This window comes from Triturus cristatus, chromosome 10, assembly GCF_964204655.1.
Source record: "Triturus cristatus chromosome 10, aTriCri1.1, whole genome shotgun sequence".
In the NCBI taxonomy this organism is placed as follows: Eukaryota; Metazoa; Chordata; class Amphibia; order Caudata; family Salamandridae; genus Triturus; species Triturus cristatus.
The window spans coordinates 1,168,471,768-1,168,491,889 of record NC_140593.1 but is presented as its reverse complement, the minus strand read 5'-3'; the positions used below and the strand labels follow the sequence as shown (position 1 = coordinate 1,168,491,889).

The window sequence follows — 20,122 nt, the reverse complement described above, 5'->3', positions numbered from 1 at the left end:
AGCTTTCTCTCCTGTCTGTCCATTATGGTCAGCTAGCTACCATTGCCTCTTGCCCCTCTGTTCTCTGTTGTCCATGTGCATGGTCCTGTCCCCTCCCTCTTGCTTTCTATGGATTGTTGTGCTGCACTCCCGTCCCGCATGCCCTGTGTGGTGTATTGTGCTGCTGCAAACCCTGATGCCTGCCCTGCAGGGTCAGTTTGGTGCACCTCTCCATGTACCTCCTGTCCTCTGTTATCCAAGTCCATGTCCCTACCCCATTTCCTTCCATGATCCAATGTACCATACTTGCGAACATTTTGAACTTGTTAAGAGGGAGATTTTGAAAAAGAACTGGGGTATTGATTTTCCCCTTTGAGTTACATTGAAAAAGAGGAGATTGTAGACAGGAGACAGATCAAATAAAGCCCATTTGAGCTTAAAAACATTGGACGTTTCCTGGTTGAATCGGGTCTTTTGGCATGTATGGTTGTACTACCATTGCCTCTTCCTTCTGCCCACAATGGTCTATTACATTGCCACAGCCTCTCTTGCAAGTCCTGTATTGTTGGTTTGTTGCCCCTGCCCCCCTTTCCACTGCCCTCCATAGTCTGTTGTGCTGCCACGGCCCTTCCTGCCTGCTCAGTGTGGTTAAATTGTTGCCTTTGCACCCTCCTACCTGCCTTCAATTTTCAGAGTCCGTGCCCCTGGCCTCTGCCTCTCAACAGTATCCTAATGAACAACTAGATTGCTAACATTCTATATTTATTACAAAAGTGTGGAACGCCTGAAGTCATCTTGATGTAATCAAAACTGTAATACCTAGAGCATTTCCTTTAGAAATTACATATATGAGAGGGTCTTATTGGCATCAAAATTATGGTTAGTGCTCTAAAAGGCTAAAATAAGGACATATTTTCTGAGTTTTTCAAATAGCGACAAAGCACTTTTAAATTATTTGTTATCTTTAAGTTTTTTTATCCAGTTGACCACTTGATTAAATGTTGCACTTAGGGGAGAGGATGTGGTGTTACTTCCAGAACTGCAGACTTTGCAACTGGGGAACCAGGTTGGAGTTTCTGCTTCAGCTCGACATTCTGTGATTCTGGTCAAATCACTTATTCTCCCCATGTCTACAACCAAAATGAATTTGTTCTTGTGTGATGTAACCAATGCTCATGTAAAGCACTCCAATACCTGACCAGTCTGCACTATATAACACTGCAAAAACACAAAATAATAAGTGTTTTGCACACTTCTGTCATTGGGCTATATTTGGGCTACATCTGGGTGATATTTGGGCTACATTTGGGCTCTTTTGTCTCTGGTGGCCATCTTGGGAGACTTATTTGTTATGAAGTTTCCTAATTTCCTCATTTACTGCAGTCTCTCAGTAGGAAATACTTTCAGTTTTTTACTTTGATTCCATCAAGAAGGCATTCAGATGTGTCACACATTTGCCATAAATTCAGAATGTTAGCACTCTTTTTGCTCATTAGATCACTGTAGTAAAGCTACTGCTCACCAGGGAAAACTGCTGCTGGTATTGAAAGTGCATGTTTCAGTCTGCATGTCAGAATTTTTTAATGAAATAGAAGAGGATATGAGAAGTCACTCAAAATGTGCCCTAATTTTTCTTTCTGCAGCACTAATCATACTTTTTATGGAAAAATGAACCCCCTCATTTTGTTCCTTTTTAAATTAAATGTTTTAAGAGTTACCACTTTAATCCAAGCAAGATGGCTTCAGGTGTGCCATACGTTTATCATAAGTAGGACTGTTAGTGCTCTAGTTGTTCTTTGGAACACTCTGGGAAGCTGCAGTAGAACACAAAGGAATCAACTGACAGTCTCTGCCCTTGTTGGATGTACATGTTTTACTGAGAATGTCAGACTTCATTCTCACATGACTGAGAAAGATAATGTGAATTTACAGAAAATAAGCTCTCAGTTTAGCTTATAGATCACCTTCCAAACCTCTGTGGGAAAAGCATGAGAAAATATTTTTCTCTCAATGATGAATTTCCAGCAGAAGGCTTTTTCACATGGTGAAATCACCTTAGAACATACCACAATTCCTAAAATGAGTATGGTACCATCAACAAATGATTTATAATGTAACTAAAGTCTTAAAACCTTCTATTAACTGCAATGCTTTTTAATGAGGTGCTATCATGTATATTGGTCCCAAGATGGCTGCGAACACTTCTTAGATGAAGTGCTGACAGCCTATCAGATCTCAGGATGAGATGTGTGGTTGGGCTCCGCCCACATATATATATGATTTTACTTTTGATTTTCTCAGGAACTACTGAACAGATTGACTCCATATATGCAAAAGGCACATCCCTGAGCTGAGGACTAACTCTCTGCCAAATTTCAAGTAATTCTGTTCAGCCGTTCGGGCTGTACCTTGGACTAAAGGTCCCTATGGTAAATTGCATGGGGAAAACGCGTTTTGGGACCCCCCTTTTTTCTCAGCCCCCGCTTGACGAATCCCCCCGAGACTTTCAGGGTAGGAGCGGAGCGGAGCGCCCCACCTATTTTGAAAATTTTGTGAGGATTCGTCAACCGGCGCCAAAGTTATTCCAAATAGAATGTTGTGGATTTCCTATAGAAACACGGCCCTAACTATAACTATCTACTGGCGACCGCCAGTAGATAATAAATATATGTACGGAGAGAGAGAGAGAGAGAAAGAGAGCGAGAGATAGAGAGAGATATAGATATATAGCTATTTTCCACTTATCTCTTTGACAAATAACCCCCTTGTTTCAATCAGCAGTTTGTTCAGGAGTCACCAGTTTCAAAGGATGCATAATTACTTTTGGCAACGTCTGGATGCAGGAGGTTCTGTTAATAAGAAGTTTGTTGAAGGGATAATGGTCTCCAAATGGACAGCAGCCAGAATACCAATTGTCACATCTCCATCCTTGCAATAGCTTTCCATGCTTGGTGTGGAGAGCCCACAGAGAGTTGATCGATCTTTGGCTGCAGCAGCAGATGCCATTTCCCACAGACGTAGTAGCATAATCACGTGTGACAGGAAGATTTTTTGGGATGAGCCATGTTTGCATGCATGCTTTTCCATAGTATGTAGCTTTAGCTCAGTCTATATATGACACTGGCCCTAAAACACATAACAGGAGCATAATTTTAAATGTAACCACATGTTCTTCCTTATCATTATCACTTGTCTTCTGTCCACACTCTTGATTCCATGGGTATTGGTGTGTCATTGTTTAAACAGTAATAGTGAGAAAATGGAAACTTTCTGAACATGATGGAAAGAAGCTGAGGTTATGAGGTTTGTGAGGATCTTTCACAATAATAAACTTATACTAGTTGAGGATCAATCCGTCCATTTAAATTGATGTTGTGTTTTCTATACCATAAAATCTGAAGCTGGGTCATTGATAGCTATGTCATTGACATCCATGAATAACTTCTGGCAGTGATGGATGGATATGAGGCACACAATTCCAATGCAAACTCAATCTCTGCAACTTGACATATATTACGCTGAGAAGAAAATAAAAAAGAACAGGCATGACAGGTAAAGTAGAGAAAATAGAACTCAACATTTGAATCGATCTACATCACATAACCATCTTATGTAAATGGGATTACAGTATTTAAAAATGCAGTAAAGAGATCTGACCACGTTTTAAAGGTCAGAGACCCAGATAAAAGCACTCAACAGAGCTACTGCCCTGGGGAAAACATGGCAGCCAGCTAATGAGCAAGGTCGCGAGTTCCGGCGCACCGACGGATGAAAATAGACATTACTGAATGAGCCACTAATCCTTTTACAAGAGGCATTTCTTAAATGAATCTCTAAAATTAGTGGCAGCACACGCCTTTGTTTATGGCCTGCTCTTTTTTCAGCGCCACCGGTGTTGACTTCAGCACCTCTGATGCCCATTTGAACTGTTTGGCGTTTCGGCTAGTGGCCGGCTACCCTCTGATACGTGCAGCCTGTCAGTTGCAAAGTTGTCGGCGGGCAGCAGCGCATTTGGTCTTCCGGGTTGCCTGTGTTGCTGGGGCTGCAGTGGATGTGAGAGAGGCCAGTTTCAGGAGACGGGGCCTGCAGGCACATGATTACAAGAAATGAGGGGGACTGTGTGGGTGAGGCATTGAAAAGGAGTGAACAACTTAGTTTTTGCACAATTCAAACAAGTCAAAACTCTCTGGCCCAGCGTCTACAGCGGGCTGGAAGTTCCCATAACCATATGAACCCCAAGAAAGGTAGCAGAGGACCCCTCAGAAAGAGAAAAGGTATACCAAGAAAAGGGGTTGAGGAAGTAGGGAAGAAAGAAACCAGCACTGACAACAACCATCGATTTTCCGGGGGTTAACTCAGTAATTGAAGCTGGGGCATGAAAAAACAGGGCATGAAAAAACAGGTACTCTCTATGAAATATAGAGTGCGTGTGATTATTAGCCCAAGGAGTGGGAGAACTAGTAGGTCGAGGGCAAGGGAAAATTAGGAGATGTATAATCAGCAAATTAGAATATTATCTTGGAATGTATATGGCCTCAGGGTGCATAGGAGAAGGAGAAATATTTTAGAAATAATAAAGCTTTCTGAAAATGATATAATAATATTACAGGAGACTCATCTCTGACAAGAGGAATGGGGTGAGATTCTAAAATCAAGTAGGTGGACAGTACGGTTGATTTGCACTGATCAATCATGCAATGTAAAAGGAGTAGATATGCTATTAAACAAAATCAGCAAATGTTATGGGGTGAGATTCTAAAATCAAGTAGGTGGACAGTACGGTTGATTTGCTCTGATCAATCATGCAATGTAAAAGGAGTAGATATGCTATTAAACAAAATCAGCAAATGTTAAAATATTGAGCTCTGTGGTGGATAGAGTGGGCAGATGGGCAATAGTTAACGTCAAAATTGACAAGCTAGGATACACATTGGTAGGATATTACAGTCCTAATGTGGATGATCCGTCTCCCCTTAATGAACTTTGCAGGCACCTATTGGATGCTAAGTATAACATCATCATTGAGGGAGATTTAAACATTTTGATGAATCCTGCCCTGGATAAATCTTCAACAAAATGTACAGTTAACACCCCGAAAATGAGAGAGTATACAGCGGATTGTTAAGAATCTTGGCTTACTGGATATTTGGAGACTTAAAGCTGGTTCCAGGAAATAATTTACTTACCAGAATAAAAAGTATTCGCAGGCCTCTAGAATAGATTTATTTCTCGTTGATGCAAGATTGAGTAAAAACATTCTTATGGTTACGCATCGACTAGAGCATCTCTCAGACCATGCAGCAGTGAGATTAGAAGTCTCGGTGGGAAATAAACAAACCGAGTACATGTGGACTCTAGATAGAACACTTCTGGGGAAACAAAATGTGGTAGATGCTTTATAAAAGGATGTGGCAGAGTTTTTTTAAAAATAACTGGAAAGTCTGCAGCACCTCATATTGTATGGGATACTTTTAAGGCTTATCTCCGGGGGTGAGTAACAAGCTATGCAGCATTTAGACGGAAGGAAGGGAAAAGAAAGTTGAGAGAACTTGAGGTTAAAATGGAAACAGCGCAGAAAAGTCTATTTGACGGTCACAATCCCACTTTAAAAAATGAGCTCCAGGGTAAATTGAAAAAGGCTAAAGGACATTTAGGTGAATTCTTGGAGAACAGGATCCAAGAGCATTGGGATGGCAGTAAAGTGGTCCACTTTAAATATGGGGAAGGATGTGGGAAACTTCTTGCATGGATGACAAAGCACCATCAGTTAAAAAATAAGATTACAGAGGTGCAGATTGGTGCTACCCAAGAACAATGTGTTGAAGATTATAGTATTGGGAAGGCATTTAGGGACCTCTTCTGGAACATAAACACTGAAGAGACATGGGCTACCCAGAAAGAATTAGATGAATGGTTGAATCAAGATCCCCTTCCCAGGGTAGATATCAGTCAACAATAATTTCTCAACCAAGAACTCACCACCCTAGATTTAGAGAAATCAATTGCCCATTTAAAAAGAGGGAAAGCTGCACGTCCAGATGGCATCCCAAATGAGATGCACAAGGTCTTAAAGGAAATGTTGGTTCCACATCTAAATAAGTTATAACATTCATTTTAAAACCAGACAAAGTTTCCTCGAAGTGTGAGTCTTATAGACCAATATCACTGTTAAACAGCGATTACAAAATATTCACACAAATTCAGCCACAAGGTTAAATGGTGTATTAGGCGATATTATTCATGAGAACCAAAAGGGCTTTATAAAACATAGGCAACTCCGCGATTTAACACATGATTTTATCAGTGCAATCGAAATAGCTACCACAACTGGGTCTCCTCTAACTGTTATAATGATTGACGCAGCCAAAGCATTTGATCGAGTCAGCTGGCCTTATTGGTATGCATTCATTGAACAAAACAATTTAGGCAGCAACTTTCTCAAAGCCATACAATCAATATATGATGCATCAACTGTAAGGTTAGAGGGAAATGGGTCCCTTTCATCTAAGATCATGATAGGTCGGGGTACCAGGCAGGGATGCCCTTTGTCACCACTCCTTTTTAATTTGTATATAGAACCCATCGCTAGGAGAATAAGGTCAGAAAATGGATTTCCTCTTTTTTGATATCTAGATTGGGTAAAAAAAGGCGCCACTATATGCCGACGAATATGCCGACGATTTGTTAATCTATACATCACACCGGGAGGTATCATTACGACTTATAATGAGAATAACAGTGACCTTTGGGAAAATCTCTGGATATTTAGTAAATAAGAATAAAATAGAAATCATGACATGGAACGGTTTAGTGGATTCCTTACTAGAAAAGCCAGAGATTAGATATCTAGGAGTAAGAATAGTTAAGGATTTGAACAACATGGATTTCACTAATTTTAATGGAATCCATTTGGAGTCCAACAGGTGATTGGAATTAAGGATGTACCTACCTTTTTCGATTCTGGGTAGAACAAACTTGGTTGAGATGATGATCCTCCCTAAATTTACTTTTATTTTCAATACTCTACCACTACACTTCAAGACTGAATGGTTTAGGAAACTGCAAGGTGACTTGAGCAGTTTTGTATGGAAAAATAAAGCTGTGCCAATGGCCTGGAAAAAACTGCATAAAAAGAAAATGGATGGTGGGCTAGCATTACTTGATTTTCAATTGTATCATTGGGCTTTTTTTCTAAAAAATATTAGACATCTTTTAATGGATAACAGGCAAAGAATTCCCCCTCACTTAAGGGTGTTGAGAAAGAATTTCCCGGATGAAGGAAATTATTTCTTATTTAAATACGGCCACCCCAAATTCCTCAAGAAAATTAAGTTTATGGTGTTATTAGCCTGTAAATTATGGGTCCAAAATAAATCAAGCAGATCTTGGGAATACCTTATTATAGTTGTAATGCCCCGTTTTGGAACTCACCGTACGCTCCCAAGTGTCTTCTGGACGCCTTAGCAATGCCTTTATTAGCAGTGGGTCTGACAAAATGGAGACAGCTTTTTGATCAAGGCTCATTGACATCATGGGATACATTAGCAGCAAGAACAAACTTTTCAATATCAAATTTCAAATACTTTCAACTAACAAGGTGGTCACATAATCAGTCACAAATCGGACTGGAAACAGAGCGGGAGGGCGAGCTAATGAGAAATCAAAGTTACGTGAAGGAGGTATCCAAATGGTATTGAATGTTCGTGGAAGAAGAGGACCGCTCCTTACAAGCGCCAGAGGAGATATGGAGGACGGACATGCCGGAGTCAAATATACAAAGTTTCTGGCAAGTATCAATGGCTACAATTTGGCAAACAGTTAGACCCGCATCATTGAGGAGGAACCATCTTTTCACTCTGTACACAGTGTATTGGTCTCCAAAGAATCTGTCTGAGATGGGTGGAAGCTAGCGAAGACAATGCCTGAAGTGCATGCTGGAAAACGCAGATGACGTCCACCTACTGTGGCAATGTCCAGTAATCCAACTCTTTCATCATGAGGTGGGTGACTTTGTGTCCATATTGTATGGGGGCCAATATAGAGGTAAGCCTTGAACTAGTTATAATTGGGAACGTACGAAGGGACGGGGGTAACCAAGTACTGGCAAAATCTCAGGCCCACCTTTTCTATGTAATAATAATAATTGCACGCAGGGAAATTTGTACAAAATGGGTAGTTCAAAATGCACCATCACTACAGGACTGCATTTCATATGTTTGACAAACGCACGGGCTAGATTGCACAAAAGGGTCTGTCAAAAGAACAAAAATGTGGGACCTATTACAGGACATATAGATATAATCCAATTAGGGGGGTAATATAAAATGTAAGCACAGCTAAATGTCCTATGATTAAGACACATTTAAACTATGAAGGAGGACGGTGCGATTAAGCAGAATCCCCTTCATACATAGTCTGAACGAGATCTGTAAGATCTTAGAGACTAAGCTATCTCAAACAATCGCCTTCTGATAGATCGCCTTCAACTGCGATCAAACATAGGAGCTTGTCGTCTAGCCCGTTTATAGGCTGTATCTTGTTGGAATAGAACAAAGCCTTTCATCCAAAACACCTAATCAGGTCTGACAATGGTTTTAGAGAAAGTTGGAAGATATCGGTGACAAGAAAGAACCCTGTGGCACACCACATCAAATTGCCGACATATGTGTTCTGAATAGGAGGAGCAACAGAGTCTGAAAAGGGTGGACCTGGAGAGCTCAAACCGGTCCTGATGTCAATCATGTGAGACATTTGATGAGCACCCCATGGTCAATGGTATAACATGCAGCAGAGAAATCCACCATGATCACCCCTGACCTTTTACAGCAGTCAATTAATTACCAGGTCCTGACCTATGTTTTTGTTGTTATTTATACATGATGTACTTTTATATTTATTAAAAATAGCTCAACCTCTTCCAATCATACATGAATGTATCTAAAAGTTCAACTGTATTCTTACAAATGTAATTATTTATTAAATTCTGCAAATGATAGTTAAGTAGTGTGATCATCGATAGTGGTGATTAGTGTTGGTATAGGACAAATGTAGCCTCTATCCTGTTCTAAAACCTTGACAACAAGTATGTAATGTTATTTTATTTGCATAATAACCTGTCCTTCCTATATTCAATTGTGGTGAAAACTTTAAGTTGTACTGCACTTGTATTTAGGTAGATGGGACATATTTAGATCATATGTAGAGTTTCATCCCCTCCTTTTTCTGGAATATCTCCTGCAAAGAAGAAATCCACCTGCATCCAATCAATGGATAGTCTATTTCCATGTATTAATTCTGTTTCCTATATTGGCATGCAAATGTGGTTGCCAAAATGAAAAACACTTCACTAAATGGAGCCTGGCTAAAACCTTTTTTGAGTGGTAAAACACTATGTTAACATTAATTACAGATGCATGCATGTTGCTGGGAAACATTAGCAATAAAATATTTTGAGGCAAATAAATATCACTTACTCAATTACCAGTGGAGGATGGAGGATGCAGGCATCGTGTTCTGTAAAGGATACCATGTGTGTATGCAGTGAAAAGAAGATTAATCCTGTGCCATTCTGTATGGTGAACACTTATATATGATTTTATCTCTGAAGGTTGGTCTACAGCAAATTGCACAGTTTCTGAAAAATCACCTGTTCTGGTCCCTTGATGGTTGACCCTCCATTCCATGGACATCCTCAAGGGAGTAGTGTCAGGGTAATAGCAGAAGCAAAGTGGAACTTTGTAATGCATAACAATTAATGCCTACATGCCATTTAGATGAATGTAATCCTCAAAAGAGAAGCATCTTTCTGAGCATGATGTCTCCTCCCAGATAATCACCCCAGGAATTCTTGGCAATATTGATGAGGCCATTCCAAAATTTAAAGAAGGGTAACCCAAGTTTATCTCTCAAACAGTAAAACATGGCTCTTACTCTTTAAACTGTCATGCTTGTGATTAACATTCATGTCCATGAAAATTATTAAAATGATGGCCCAAATAATTCCTTGCAGGAGCCTTCAAAACTACGTACTTTAAAGAAATGATGCTCACCAGGGCCTGGATTAAACACAATGTTGAATTTTCAGCAGTAATTTGTGCCCGTTGGTCACTACAGTATAGGGTTCAAAGACATTTGTGGTTCCCTCTCTAATGTGTTTGATGTTTTTGCACATCCTGCATGGTCCAATCCACAAGTGGTGTTTCCTCATTTACATTAGGGTGTAGCTCATTTGAAATGAGGGTTCCCTTTTCAGTGTTATTGTGCTGTAATGCAGACTTTGGTACAATGCCAAAGTAGCCCTTTTGGTTCCATTTATTAGATGAGGTACTGTCAGTTTGTCAACTGAAAGAATACCTTGATAGAAGAGCTTGGGAATTCCATGGATCCCCCGGCATCTCCTCACAGACGAGTCTAGTCACTCACTGCACCTGTCTCTGAGAGAATCACTTCCCCCATTTGAAGGTGAAGCCTGATCTGCACCTGAAGGAAAAGCAGACTGGGGACTTCAAAAAGCCAACCTGCCTTATACTAATGGGCAGCTGATGCTACAGGTGCAAGTTCTCACCTGCACTATGAACAGACCTGCAAAAAATCACCCTTTTATCAGACCTAAACCTTCCCTTTAAATAGTAGTAAGTCACCTCTAAATTAGGCCTTACCAGCCCTTAGGCAGGTTGCATGGTGCTTAAACATAGAACATCAGTATTAAAGGTTTCACATGGGCTTACAGTGAAAAAGACCCCAACCCCATTTTCCCTGTGTCATGGATAACACCGGGCTGCTCTATTACACTTAATAAAGCTAACTTTAGATTGGCACAAGCTTGAAATATACTTCAAACACTCACTTTTATAGTTAAACAAAATCCAACCTAATGCCATGTTAAATTTTGTCTATTTCAGATTTAGTGACATTAGAAAGTCAATGTTTTCCTGCATAAAGCCTCTAGTAGTCTTGTCAGAGTTAAGTCCCAACTGTCACCTGGCTATCTGCTTGCCCTTGCAAGGATATTTTACAAGAACAAGGTGACCCAATTTGTGGTAGGGGACCTTGGGGGCATAGCATTTTACAGGAACAGCAGTCCCTAACAAGGAAACAATTAGTAGAGAAGATTTTTTTATATTGAAATACAATGATGTCTATATTTAGCTGTCCAACTGAACATGTTCGTTTAATGTAAGAAATTATAAGAACATCATACAAGTGGGAACATGTACAACATTAAAAATAGAAGAAATCGGGCATTAGAAGAAGTGTGGCCAAAAACAATACATCAGTTAGGCCAACAGAAAATACATTTCAGCACCCTAGCACATAATATTGAGGGAAACAAGGGTGAGTCAGAGTGGGAGACGTCGATGACGTTTCGATCCCTTTACCACAGTACTTGGATGATCTTCAGGACAAGACAATTAATGCCTGAGACAGATGCCTGTTAGAGTTTGAAAGAAGAAAAGGGGAAAGAAGGGCAGAGGATAGGGGAGCGGGGAGTAACATGGGAATATATTATTAGAAAGAGGAAGGTCTGTGATTGCTTGTTAACAAAGTGTCTCTGAAACGTGAAAGTCAAGCTCGATGAGCTTGGCAGTATACACAAGTATTATCCAATGTTCGGCATGCATTGAAATTGGATGTGAAGCATGCTTAAAAGATGGCAAAAGCATTTCATGGATGTTTGTATATTCAGACTATTGTGCAAATGAGGCGTGAGTTGGCAAAGACATGAATTAGCATTTGGTGCGATCGAGCCTTCTGGTAATTGTGGCTTAAGATGAGAAACACATGCACATGCCCAGTATTTGATATGAGCAATGAGAAGTTAAGTATCAGATGGCGTGACTAACAAATAGTAGCTTCAAGTGAGATATAATGGTAAATTCAATTAACTTATTTACCAGGGGCCTATAGAAGGCAGTGGCAGTCAAACAGCGAAGGCCATGGCTCAAAAATCTGGATGTGGTATAGGCGAAGCGGTTGCGGTCAATAAAGAGATCCATGTTACTAGCACGACCAGTGCTCACAAGAACAAGAATGTGCGCAATAGGTCTCGCTTTTGGGAAAGTTAGAGCTATTGGTGCTGTAAATGACAAGGGGGTATATTCACAAGGATCTATCGCCGAGTTAACGTCACTTTATCACAGCCATAGTTGCGATAAACTTCTCTCCCCAATCACAAGCTGGTGTTACCATCCCACAGCACAAGTTTACCTGCGATAGCAGCCGCAAAAAACATTGCCACAGATGACCCCGCAACTATCGCTAATGAGATGCAAAGTAGGTGTCCCGTGCCAAAAGCCGCGGTAACACCACTCCACAACATTCACAACGACCAGCCAGAGCTGCGATAAGAACACAAAACAGGCGATAAGTGCCTTAGCAACAGGAAAATAACACCTGCTCTGACCTGGTGGAAAGTCGGACCACCGCCTGTACCACAAAAGGGAGCACAGCCCAGAGCCACACATGAAGAACAACAAATGAACCCGGGCAACTGAACAGGCAGCCCGGAGGGCCGAAAGGGCAACAACACCTGCCGCCACCACCCCCAGGACCCCCCCTTCCCGGCACCCCCCCCCGACCAAAGACATGCCACATCAGCTACACCTAAACATGTACAAAAAAATCTGCATGATGTCCCACAATCACAACTGGTGACATGTCGTCACAAAAATGAGCATCACACATTCACTTTCGAAGCAACAAATGAAACTTTATTAAAATGAACACTGAAATGAAATGAAGACACATGGCGACTCCCTTTTGGACAATCCGTAGGTCACAGCCTGCAGGACAAAAATCATGATGAGAAGGTGTGTCCTGCGCACATCAAAGGACAGAGAGTGAGCGAAGGAGTGAGATAAGAAGAGAGGGGGAGAGAGAGATAAGAAGAGAGGGGGAGAGAGAGAGAAGAAGAGAGGGGGAGAGAGAGAGAAAGAGAAGAAGAGAGGGGGAGAGAGAGAGAAGAAGAGAGGGGAAGAGAGAGAGAGAAGAAGAGAGGGGGAGAGATAGATAAGAAGAGAGGGGGAGAGAGAGAGAAGAAGTGAGGGGAGAGAGAGAAGAAGAGAGGGGTAGAGAGTGAAGAAGAGAGGGGTAGAGAGAGAGAAGAAGAGAGGGAGAGAGAGAGAGAGAGAGTGCCGCCCCTGCGCACCCAGGCCACACTGCTCGCCTGCTGCCACCGGTGTGTCTCCAACCACTTGCGGGTATATATAGCAGTTTACCAGGTCACACATCTGAGACAGACCCGTCATCTGAAACAGAGTCCAGATACATGATTTGCACAGTACACACAATTGCACAAGACAGCATCGCCCGCCCACCCATGAACACCCAAGCAGAGGCGCCCCAGCCCCTCCCGCTGCCCATTGGAGCATGCCCGCCCATGCACACCCAGGGCTCACTGCTCACCTTCCTCCACCGGCGTGCAGACAGGCAGTCCCACCACATACCGCTGCAGGCCACAAGCCCGGGGCCCACGGACATGGCACCCTCCACACCATACAGTCCCGCTCCGCAGGCTACCAGGTCTCACGTTTGGTGCTGGGTCTTGATTACTCCATGGCAGAAGACATACCAGTGCACCCGGCCTCATCGCAGGCTGCACATCCACTCAGCCCAATAGGTGCCACTAACTCTGGGATCCCGGAAGCGATGCCACGTGGCGGTTGGCCCGTGCTGCCCGGTGGCTCTGGTCTGCACTGCGGTCCAGCAGGGCACACAAAACCTGAGCTGTCCGGACCGCCGGGACGGGGCATCATAGCAGGCTGCACACCCGCTCAGCAGCTTAAGGTGCCCCTACCTCAGTGCACCCTAAGTCACTGTCCCGTGGCGGGGTGCCTGTGCCGGCCGCAATGCTCCAGGTGCCACTAACCCTGTGCAACCCCAGTCAGCACCACGTGGTGGTAGGCCCGTGACGGCCGCAAGGCCTCGGGTGCCACTAACCCTGTGCGCAACAACTCATAGGCTCTTTATGATTGAGAACCATGGAGCATCCGTCATCCAGTCACCACCGGCAGAGGGGAATGTGACGTCGTCGGCCCCTTATGTTGGCAGAGTCACATGGCCTGTGACGCCTGTGCCGGATGGTTGTGGTGTGAATGCAAACCTGCCCTCAGGGAGTGGCTGTGACGTGCTGACAACTAGACCAGTGACCTGCACACCACCAGCGAGTACGCCTGCGACGGGTAGCAATGAGGGCCCCCCCTCGGAGCGTAAGCAGAGTGGTTTGGCCTGCCGTACGCCGGACCAGCGCAGGGCTTGCAACAATGGCTCATGGGCTCTGGGCGTGGTTCAGTCCATGTCCTGACATGGAAGTAACTGATGTGTGTGTCCCAGTTGTAGTGTCCACGGCACCCAGTACACAATATGCAATGTAGCACCCTCTGACTGGCATTCCACAGGATGAGCATCATTGACACAAGGGAAATCACTGTCCCTACATTCATCCATACATTCATACATGAATGATGAAAGACTTAACACAGCAGTGCGTCACTGGATGTTTATTGCACATCCAGTGCAGTTCTGCAGCTGGAGCGGTACAGGGCAATGCCGAGCACACTACACAATATGGGCCCGTGGAGGGCCAGTTGGAGTCCATACGGGGATGACAAGTACTGCGGAAGAGGAAGGTTACAGTCCACAGTCTGGTCGCCATGTCATTAGTCATCAAACTGGTTATGACAGTCAATGTTGCTGTCCAAGGTGAGTGCATCGGAGTGTATCGGGGGTCAGTGGAAGGTCATGGGGCATTGTGCGGCACCAAGCAGAAACAGGCCAGGTGGCAGAAATGAATGCTAGTGCCTCCTGATCAAAAACCCATTCAAGTCCTCGTGCCCGGATGTGTGCTCTGCCCCACCTGTGGGTGTTGCAGTACCGTCTGAGGCACTGTGTGCCACTGACACATCAGGTGCTGGAGTGGATACATCTGCCGCACTGTGAGGCAAAAAGCGTTACAACAAACAAATGATGGACGGAATGCTGACAATGCAAACATTCTCTCCCAGTCAAGAGATCTGGGTTAAATCCATCGTTCTTTTGCCCACTACACCACCCCAGTTTAGACATGGCCATATGCAAATCAGTCTTGACCCTGTGCCTCATGGGAACAGTCCAGCCCGAACTGCCAAGCCATGTCTTCCCTGGACCGGAATCAAGCATCCTAGAACCGGTTTCTGGCTATCAGCCGTCATCAGCCAGGATAGCTTGACTCCAGTGGCGTAGTGAGCACGGGTCCCACGTCTGGGAATACCCATCCCACTTAGGGCGAAAAGCGTTACAACAAACAAATGATGGACGGAATGCTGACAATGCAAACATTCTCTCCCAGTCAAGAGATCTGGGTTAAATCCATCGTTCTTTTGCCCACTACACCACCCCAGTTTAGACATGGCCATATGCAAATCAGTCTTGACCCTGTGCCTCATGGGAACAGTCCAGCCCGAACTGCCAAGCCATGTCTTCCCTGGACCGGAATCAAGCATCCTAGAACCGGTTTCTGGCTATCAGCCGTCATCAGCCAGGATAGCTTGACTCCAGTGGCGTAGTGAGCACGGGTCCCACGTCTGGGAATACCCATCCCACTTAGGGCGAAAAGCGTTACAACAAACAAATGATGGACGGAATGCTGACAATGCAAACATTCTCTCCCAGTCAAGAGATCTGGGTTAAATCCATCGTTCTTTTGCCCACTACACCACCCCAGTTTAGACATGGCCATATGCAAATCAGTCTTGACCCTGTGCCTCATGGGAACAGTCCAGCCCGAACTGCCAAGCCATGTCTTCCCTGGACCGGAATCAAGCATCCTAGAACCGGTTTCTGGCTATCAGCCGTCATCAGCCAGGATAGCTTGACTCCAGTGGCGTAGTGAGCACGGGTCCCACGTCTGGGAATACCCATCCCACTTAGGGCGAAAAGCGTTACAACAAACAAATGATGGACGGAATGCTGACAATGCAAACATTCTCTCCCAGTCAAGAGATCTGGGTTAAATCCATCGTTCTTTTGCCCACTACACCACCCCAGTTTAGACATGGCCATATGCAAATCAGTCTTGACCCTGTGCCTCATGGGAACAGTCCAGCCCGAACTGCCAAGCCATGTCTTCCCTGGACCGGAATCAAGCATCCTAGAACCGGTTTCTGGCTATCAGCCGTCATCAGCCAGGATAGCTTGACTCCAGTGGCGTAGTGAGCACGGGTCCCACGTCTGGGAATACCCATCCCACTTAGGGCGAAAAGCGTTACAACAAACAAATGATGGACGGAATGCTGACAATGCAAACATTCTCTCCCAGTCAAGAGATCTGGGTTAAATCCATCGTTCTTTTGCCCACTACACCACCCCAGTTTAGACATGGCCATATGCAAATCAGTCTTGACCCTGTGCCTCATGGGAACAGTCCAGCCCGAACTGCCAAGCCATGTCTTCCCTGGACCGGAATCAAGCATCCTAGAACCGGTTTCTGGCTATCAGCCGTCATCAGCCAGGATAGCTTGACTCCAGTGGCGTAGTGAGCACGGGTCCCACGTCTGGGAATACCCATCCCACTTAGGGCGAAAAGCGTTACAACAAACAAATGATGGACGGAATGCTGACAATGCAAACATTCTCTCCCAGTCAAGAGATCTGGGTTAAATCCATCGTTCTTTTGCCCACTACACCACCCCAGTTTAGACATGGCCATATGCAAATCAGTCTTGACCCTGTGCCTCATGGGAACAGTCCAGCCCGAACTGCCAAGCCATGTCTTCCCTGGACCGGAATCAAGCATCCTAGAACCGGTTTCTGGCTATCAGCCGTCATCAGCCAGGATAGCTTGACTCCAGTGGCGTAGTGAGCACGGGTCCCACGTCTGGGAATACCCATCCCACTTAGGGCGAAAAGCGTTACAACAAACAAATGATGGACGGAATGCTGACAATGCAAACATTCTCTCCCAGTCAAGAGATCTGGGTTAAATCCATCGTTCTTTTGCCCACTACACCACCCCAGTTTAGACATGGCCATATGCAAATCAGTCTTGACCCTGTGCCTCATGGGAACAGTCCAGCCCGAACTGCCAAGCCATGTCTTCCCTGGACCGGAATCAAGCATCCTAGAACCGGTTTCTGGCTATCAGCCGTCATCAGCCAGGATAGCTTGACTCCAGTGGCGTAGTGAGCACGGGTCCCACGTCTGGGAATACCCATCCCACTTAGGGCGAAAAGCGTTACAACAAACAAATGATGGACGGAATGCTGACAATGCAAACATTCTCTCCCAGTCAAGAGATCTGGGTTAAATCCATCGTTCTTTTGCCCACTACACCACCCCAGTTTAGACATGGCCATATGCAAATCAGTCTTGACCCTGTGCCTCATGGGAACAGTCCAGCCCGAACTGCCAAGCCATGTCTTCCCTGGACCGGAATCAAGCATCCTAGAACCGGTTTCTGGCTATCAGCCGTCATCAGCCAGGATAGCTTGACTCCAGTGGCGTAGTGAGCACGGGTCCCACGTCTGGGAATACCCATCCCACTTAGGGCGAAAAGCGTTACAACAAACAAATGATGGACGGAATGCTGACAATGCAAACATTCTCTCCCAGTCAAGAGATCTGGGTTAAATCCATCGTTCTTTTGCCCACTACACCACCCCAGTTTAGACATGGCCATATGCAAATCAGTCTTGACCCTGTGCCTCATGGGAACAGTCCAGCCCGAACTGGCACACCAGGGGGCGGAGATGTAGATGGTGTGGGGCCAGCAGCATTCCTCATCACCACGCCTTGTGGCAGCAATGCCATGACGAGGATCTGCAGGGCATGGTAGATCCCAGCTACATTTCACTGGTGTGCAGCGGTGGCTGCCATCCTTTCCGCCTCCATCTGCACCATGTCCTCCATGAGCCTCCGCATGTGTGCCAGCTCACGGCTGGTATCGCTGGAGCCCCTCTGAGCGGACAGGTGTTCTTCTCTCGACTTCAGGACTCCAGCGATGTCAGTCAGGGCTCGTTGGAGACCATGGAGTGGGCCTAGACACCCATGAATGGTGTCCAGTTTGGTAGCTATGAGGTCGAACCCCACCCACACCTGCTCAGCCGTCTCCCTCTGGCCCTCCAGCACACGGCGTTGGAAGGCCATGTATTGTTCCTGGGGGTCTTGGGAGACTGCCGGGGCTGTGGGTGCCTTCTGCCGGGTGGTTTGGGTGGTGGGTGGGGTCTCCTCAATGAAGCTGGGAAGCCCTGATCCTGGAGGTGAGTCGCGGATGATGTCAATGATGTCTAGGAGGGCTTGTGCGTCGATGCTGGGGTTGTCCTCCTCATCATCACTGAAGAGTGGCAGGGACTGCTCTGCAGGGGGTGTTGACGGTGGCCCTGCAACGTGAATGGGAGATGGTGTATTGCAATGTGTCCACATGTATGTAGCCGCATGGTACATGTTGACATTCTGACAGCATGGCATTGTACATTGTGACAGTCTATAGAACTGGGCGATGACCCAGAGTCATTGATGGTGTGCACTGTGCTCTGCTTGATTGTGCATGTGTGCCATCGTGGCCATCTCCACCCATCCCCCCAGTACCTGGTCGAGCAGTGTCCGGTCCCCCGACTCCGGCCATAGTATCCACACAGATGACTGTCGACACCAGCTCCTCCATGTCATCCAGCACGAACTGTGGTGCTGGGCCCCCACCTCCAGTCTGCATTGCTGCCTTCTGGTTGGCTGCGAGTTTCTCCTTGGTCTTTCTCTTGATGTCATTCCATCGCCTCTTGACCTCATCCATTGTCCCCTTGTGCTCTCCGACGGCATTCACCTTGTCCGCGATGTCCAACCATATTCCATTATTGGTGCCCAACGACACGTTGGAGGTGACGAACAGTTGTTGATGGTGTTCCATCACCTCTGTGACTATGATCCTGTTCGCCTGCAGACTGAACTTCATCTTCCCCTTCTTTTTGTCCTTGCCCTTCCCTGTCCTCAAGGTCCTGGGCTGGTCGTCCAGGGTGCTTGTGGGGTTGCGCTCTTCCTCTGCGCCTGCTCCAGCTGCATCCATGGTGCTTGGGTGTTGGTCAGTTTGTGTTTGGGTGTTTTTTCTACTTTTATGGTGATTCTTCCTGCCTGCCAGGTGTTTGTAGCTGGCCTGGCGCTGCTTATCGCTGATTTCCTCATCTCGCTTTGGCCAATCGCAGGTTTTTTGGCGTTGGGGTTTGTGTTTTTAGCTCTGTCGAGGTGGTTGTATCGCAGGCATTGGCTGCGGTTTCGGCAAACTATCGCATAGGGCCGCCTTGTGGTGAATTCCACGTTGACACAGGGTTATTTTCCCGCGATAGGCTGTGATGTGGAAAGCTGCGTTAACATTTTTTGGTGATGTTTAGCACACGTTCTTGTGAATATACCCCAAAGCTTTTTAGTTATGTTTTTGGTTTCTAAACATTTTACCTTGCTGTTCCGTAACATGAAGCACTGGCAAAGCCAGAAAGAAACAATGCCCTTTGTGCTTGTAGTTTTAGTAAAATAAAATAACTCCAGTGACAGAAAAACAAGCTGGACAGCTGTCTAGATTATTAAAATGCTGTGCTGCAGCATTCACATGTGTTTCTGAAGTTAATCCTATTATGCATGTTATAAAATGACAAATAAAGTTAAAAATAAAAAGCAAACAAAATGTCCGAGTGAAATTCTGGTTAAAATCAGCAAATAGCGTGCCTGATTCGGCTCGAAAAGCACTGATTCCTGCATGTTATTCCGTATCCCAGCTGCAAAACCCAGGATGGTGTAGCGCAGTGCAGCAGCTAGAAATGACCTGAAATGAACCTCAGCTCTACGGAGTGATGACATTTGGACATAGGTATTTAAATGTTTATTTGTGTCTTCTTTTATCTCATTCTACCTTCACTTAATCATTTCTCTGTATTCGTCCCAACTGTAAAGGAGCAGTTCTCCAAATTATATTTTCTATTCATATTCCGAGCAATGTAATAACATTAAAATAAAAAAAACTAACAAGTAGGGTCATTGGTGAATGTAAATGATCCATTAGAGTTGCAGGGCAAGATTCCACAACAAGGGCGTTACGTCACTCATGTCATCAACGTATACCAAATACATCTTGCTGATGTGATGGCCTTCTATTCTAGTTCTGTATATGAGTACCTACATTGCA

The 20,122-nt window shown here is 45.0% G+C and overlaps 1 protein-coding gene across 1 annotated transcript in view; it reads right to left on the bottom strand.

Moving 5' to 3' along the window:
* The window catches only part of LOC146796871 (extracellular calcium-sensing receptor-like), a 112,193-nt gene extending 109,127 nt beyond the window's left edge, over window positions 1-3,066 (bottom strand). The window contains exon 1 of the mRNA XM_085631407.1: window positions 2,801-3,066. Coding sequence (XP_085487533.1) covers window positions 2,801-3,066 — 266 coding nt within the window. The remainder of the gene's footprint in view (window positions 1-2,800) is intronic.
* Window positions 3,067-20,122: the final 17,056 nt, after the last annotated feature.